The sequence below is a fragment of the Poecilia formosa genome, unplaced genomic scaffold (assembly GCF_000485575.1).
Source record: "Poecilia formosa unplaced genomic scaffold, Poecilia_formosa-5.1.2 Scaffold38, whole genome shotgun sequence".
Classification (NCBI taxonomy): Eukaryota; Metazoa; Chordata; class Actinopteri; order Cyprinodontiformes; family Poeciliidae; genus Poecilia; species Poecilia formosa.
In genome coordinates, this window is record NW_006799977.1 from 584736 (window position 1) to 590055 (window position 5320).

The window sequence follows — 5320 nt, forward strand, 5'->3', positions numbered from 1 at the left end:
GTCCATTATCAGAATTGCTGATAACCAGATAGGACGACAGTTGGCAAAGTCTCTGAGACAAGATGGAAAGTTCCTCCTGCAGGAAGCGACAGAGCAAAAACAGGGCACCCTGAAAGTGTTTTGACTGTAAACCCTGGCTGCGAGGGGGGCAGCCACACATCTTTGTGATTAGGTAAACCTCAGAAGCCTTTCATGTAAGCAATCTGTAAAACCTCAGCTGGTACATCCTGTGAGGCATTCAGCTCAATCAAAGGCTATGCCCTGCTCAGCCTCTTATTAAACACACTTGATCAAGATTTACTGCCAGCAGCCTTGCAGGAAAGATAACAAAGATGCCATACAGTGTCAGCTAGACAAGTTCTTAACTGTCGCAGAGCGATGAATTGCTTTTGGTTTACACAAGAGAGTTCTTGGGAGTGTTTGGCGAATTTGGAAAATTTTCCCAGCTAAAGTGAACATGTTGCTCTGAAATATTTTCCAACATCTGCCGCCCATCAGGATGTCTGCTTTCTGAGCCACTGCTGCATTCCTGAGCCGCTCCCTCTACCTGGGTCTGAAAAGAAACCCTTTACTGTCGTTGCCCCTGAGCTGTACTGTGTGTGCGCCAGTTCAAACCCCAGCAGTGGTACAAACATCAAACCTGGGGAGAAATAAAAACACCTCTGTGCGATTTGTTGTTGTATTCTTTAATCATTAAGTTTATATTATGCAGTTTTCATGGATATTGGAGGCCATAAAATGATAAAGAACACAGCTCCAGTGTGAGGTTATGTCTAGTGCTGTGGTAGTAGATAAGCACATAGCAATCCCATTTTCTCCCCATCTTTAGTTTTCTCCTTGTTTTGCCCTCATGATAGTTTTTGCTAATGCCTGCTGATCTGAAACCTGAAAGAAATGGGTGACATTTCCTGCCAGCTTTGACAAACAGTAATTTAAAGAAAATTTCTATAATCAATGTATATTGTAAAGAGATGTTTTCCTCCTTCAATAAATAGATATGTACAAGTAACAGGTTACTCCCTGTAACTTCAGTTTGGTCAAGGGGCAACAAGCCCAAATGTGGATGAGAAAAGTTAAACCAAAATATACTTAAGATTTTTCTACATCTCTCATGAAAATACTTTACAGCAGGAGGAAGTAAACTGATATGCAATGGTCACGTGGATGGGTATAGACTAGCAGCACGTGGGTACAAAATCGGGGTACCAATAGATGAATGAGTGAACTGACCCAAAGCCAAAAGGGAGACTTGAGCCTTGTCTGCTGTTTACAACTGTTTAGCAGACCTCTGCAGTTTAAGAGCTTCTAAAGACCAATGAAGCTAACTCATGTCTAAAGGCAGCTACTAATGAATTGGGTCAATTTGGTAGCACTACGCTGCTATGTGTGAGAAGAAAAAAAAACATGGAATGCATTCATTAGATACAGGCTATTGTACACAATTATAGTCTTTGTCCATGTTGCATGGTGTCTAATCCCAGCACATTGAGAGCAGCACTTAAGATTCTTGGCATACTACTGCACTCATTGCTACCCATGGACTTAATCTCCCTCTGAACCCTTCTCAGAATCAGTCAAGTGAATGGCTTGGGCAGATCAAGTGAAAGCAAGCTAGCTCTCTGCAGAATGGCATTCCAAAGCACAGAAAGTCAGTGGAGGGAGACTCTGAGGTTTGGCTATATAAAGACACAGTGACCCTGCTCATTGTCTGCCTGAGAATCCTTACAGAATGACATAACTTGAGAAGTTCCTCTTTGGATATCCTCCCCCACTTCTGCACCCGCGAGCATTGTGGTTTTGTTTTTTGAAGGGGTGGCGTGGAAGGTTTGTACCATCCTACAGCAAACTTTCGACAAACCAAAGGAGGCATGTGTAATATTTCATAAATAAATCAGTTTTATTGTTGCATATAAAATTAAATCATTTTACAAATTTATTCCAGTATTACACCTAATATCCAAATAAAGTAGCTACATTTATTAGATAAATAATATTAATAACAATAATAAAAACATTCATCCTTTGACATGTTTCGCTTTGTCTTTTTTCATGAAGGGACATCAATAGCTGCCACAAAACATGAACAATAATGCCCACGTCAGGAAGGAATGAAACTACACGCCTGTTAGACAAGTCGCCAAGTTACATTTCGTTGTCTTGTTCTTTAAGATATACCATGGTATGCTAATTGAAATTGCGCGTGTGCATATCAACATATACACACACAAGTCTACAGACTGGGTCATGTTGGAGAAAGGATCAAAATATACACAGTGAATTGATATCAGCAACTAGTGTAAATGTACAATTAGTAATTACAACCTGCTCCATGACGAAGCTACTTTCAAAGCTCCAATAATATGAAGCAATTCATGTTAAGAATGCTGATGTAGTCACAGCAAACAGTGCACTTCATTAAGTCCTCATGATGTAAGTCCACAATTCCTTGGGAATCTAGTTACAACAAGAAGATGGTGGCTGATGGTCTGCCTTCACCCCTGCAGTCATCTAGACTGCCATTGGCTGCCAATGATGCAGCTGATCTATTTCTCACTGAAGGGTTTGGATCCTCTTCACCAATCAGTCTCTGAATTTGTGGATGTCATTGAAGAGGCGGTAGAAAGGGTAGGAGGCTTCATTAGCATGTGGACAGTTGTAAGTGCACTTGCAGGACTCGATCATCATGACGTTCTTGTGGAAGGTCTCGCCGTCCTCACAGCGGAACTTGACGCGGATGGTTCTGGTGTCGTGAGGACTGCAGCAGCGACCATCCACGCAGGCCCCGCAGTATCTGGGCCGGTACTTCTTCAAGCTGGAGCAACCAGCATAGTTGAACTTCACTGGCTGGCTGGACTTCTTGGTTCTGCTGCACTTCTTTCCTTTCTGCAGAGGGAAGAGAACAAAATAGATGGAGATCAGTTGTGTGCGCAGAACCAGCAGTAAGATCTTTTTCTGTTTCATGCACATTTCTATATCATTCAGCTGTAGTCGGCTCAAGCTTACCTTCAGACTGGAGTAAAGTGACTGAGTGCATGGGCGCACTTCACAGATCCGTGACTCTTTGACCAGCTTGCACTCGCTGTTGTTGTTGGTGACTCTGGTGGAGATGCCGGTTCCACAGCTCTTGGAGCAATGCGACCAAGGTGTGGTTTGGACAATGCACTTTTGACTGTCAAACCTGTGGACTTCAGGCTCTGCTCTGAATGCTGAGAACAAAAGAAGTGAACCAAATTAGCAAATCATTATATGCTTCAAATGTTAAGCTAGAACCAACAACTGTTCAGAAAAGATAGACTGAAATATTTCTTACCAGGTAGGGACTTGAGTCCTCCTTTGAAAATTTCAATGAGCTCATTCTTCTTGGTGAGGTCTCTCTCCAGCTCTTCACTCAGCATGTCTTTGCCAAAGATCTTTTCTAAGATGTCTGTCTCCTTGCCATCATCGCACACCCACTCTTCACAGCACTGGCCAGCAACTTTCACCAGCCTGGGATTGGCACAGCCCAGGTTGGGCAGGGAGAGCTCTTGTGGACAAAGTGGGACGCATCCCACTGCTCCATCAATGCATGTGCATTGATGTTTACAGTTGGGCTGGAAGCTCTCTCCATTCTGGTAGATCCTGCTGTTGTACTCACAGGGTCTGCCCTCTGATTTGGCTGTAAGAGGGGGAAAAAACAGAAATAAAGGAATGTTATTCTTTCCTGCTCTTCTCAAAGATGTCTGCTAAAGCCGTCACATGGCTGCCAGATAAGGATCAGTTCAACTGAGAAATTATTCAGGCTGCCTGAGGAGTCTCCCTCCTCAGTGGGCTTTGAGGTTTAGACTACTTGCATTCCATAGTGTTGAAATCACCAAGCTCCTACTCCTCTCTTTTACAGAGAGGGAAAAACAGACTGCAGGCTAATTCAAAGAGAAAGTGTAGTCTGAATACATACCACGACAGATGCCTCGAGTTGTAGCAGCAGCAAAACTGGCCCCAAAGTTACACTCCAGCCCTTTGGTGTGATCACAGGGCTCGGACAGACTGCAGTCCTCATTCAGCTGCCTGGCGCAGACCTTGCAGCACCCGCAGCCGTCCAGGACCACACTCACGCCGGGCGCGCACTTGGGCATCTCCGAGGGACAGTCACACATGGAGGGGCAAGAGGAGGATGAGGAGAGGACCTGCGCGGTTGACAGAAAAAAATAAAATAAATCTTGATTTAGACTTTAAATCTTGACCTCAAATCCAAAGGAAAGAACAAGTTGTTCTTTTCTCAAACATAATAACTGAACAGTATCTGTTAAAATGAAAATAACGAATAAAAACTCACCACGTGAAGGCTTACGAGGAAGAAAAAAGTAGAGATGGTAGACATCAGCATCTTGGACAAATTTCCTTTGCGCGTAAAGAAGAATCCTTGTGAAAAGTCTGCGCCCGGTAGTATTCCCTGTCTTGGTCGTTTGTCTCTCTTGTTTGCTGGGAGTCTTTGTAGCGTTAGAGGCTCTTTTAGAGCAGATGAGGCTCTCAGTAAAGCAGTTGCTGTCTGCTGAAGTCTGGCCACCTCCGCGCTTATATCGGTTCATGGGAAGCTGACGTCGTCCCCGCTGAAAGTCGGCCAAACTATGCCAGGAATGTTTCTCGGCGCATTTTCCATCCAAGACCTAAGCTCCACCCTGTCTATACCTTTCTCTTTTTTTCTTGTTCAGATAGATTCCCCCTCCTCTTGGATCCCATCTGAATACTATTTTCCATATTTTCTCAACTTGTTTATCTTCTCTTTCATTTTCTTCCTCTTTTTGCTTTTGACGTCTATCAACTCGGCACTTTTCTTCTCAAACAGATGACCTAAGGTACTTCCGAGCATGTGTGATTACCCTGTGAAACTTTGATATTTTTATTTAGTTCTCTAAATTAAGAAAAAAAAAACACGACGTTATGAAACAATATACACAAGTGCCACTCAAATCTAAACAAATCTGCAGCTGGGTGAAAAAAAGTGTTAGTTTCACTTTAATTTGGCCACTATTGGTGATTAATCCCGTGGTATGGCTTATGCAGATCGAATCCGTTCATCTTTATCAGATGTTGCAAACCATGTCTAAAGTGAAAAGGGTGTTTTTCTCTGTGTTAGTGTTAAAGGTGTAGGCAGAAATACGTTTAACAGCGTCTATTTCTGGCTCTCCGGTGCTTTTATTCAGAGAAGTCTAAGCGTTTCCAGATGCGCACCAAGAGCTCAGACGTAACAATATTGCCATATTTGGTATGGCAGTAGCCTACATTATTAACATATTTCTCCCTCTTTGGCCGGCATTCCTGACAGCTAAATGCTGGTAAAATA

General features: G+C 43.2%; 1 protein-coding gene across 1 annotated transcript; it reads right to left on the minus strand.

Moving 5' to 3' along the window:
* Positions 1–1873: 1873 nt before the first annotated feature.
* On the minus strand, positions 1874–4574 carry ccn1 (cellular communication network factor 1). Its single transcript, XM_007550826.2, has 5 exons — positions 4313–4574; positions 3935–4163; positions 3311–3655; positions 3004–3206; positions 1874–2883 (listed from the first exon to the last, which is right to left on the minus strand). The coding sequence occupies exons 1-5, from the start codon at positions 4361–4363 to the stop codon at positions 2581–2583; spliced, it is 1131 nt and encodes a 376-aa protein (XP_007550888.1). The 5' UTR covers positions 4364–4574; the 3' UTR covers positions 1874–2580.
* Positions 4575–5320: the final 746 nt, after the last annotated feature.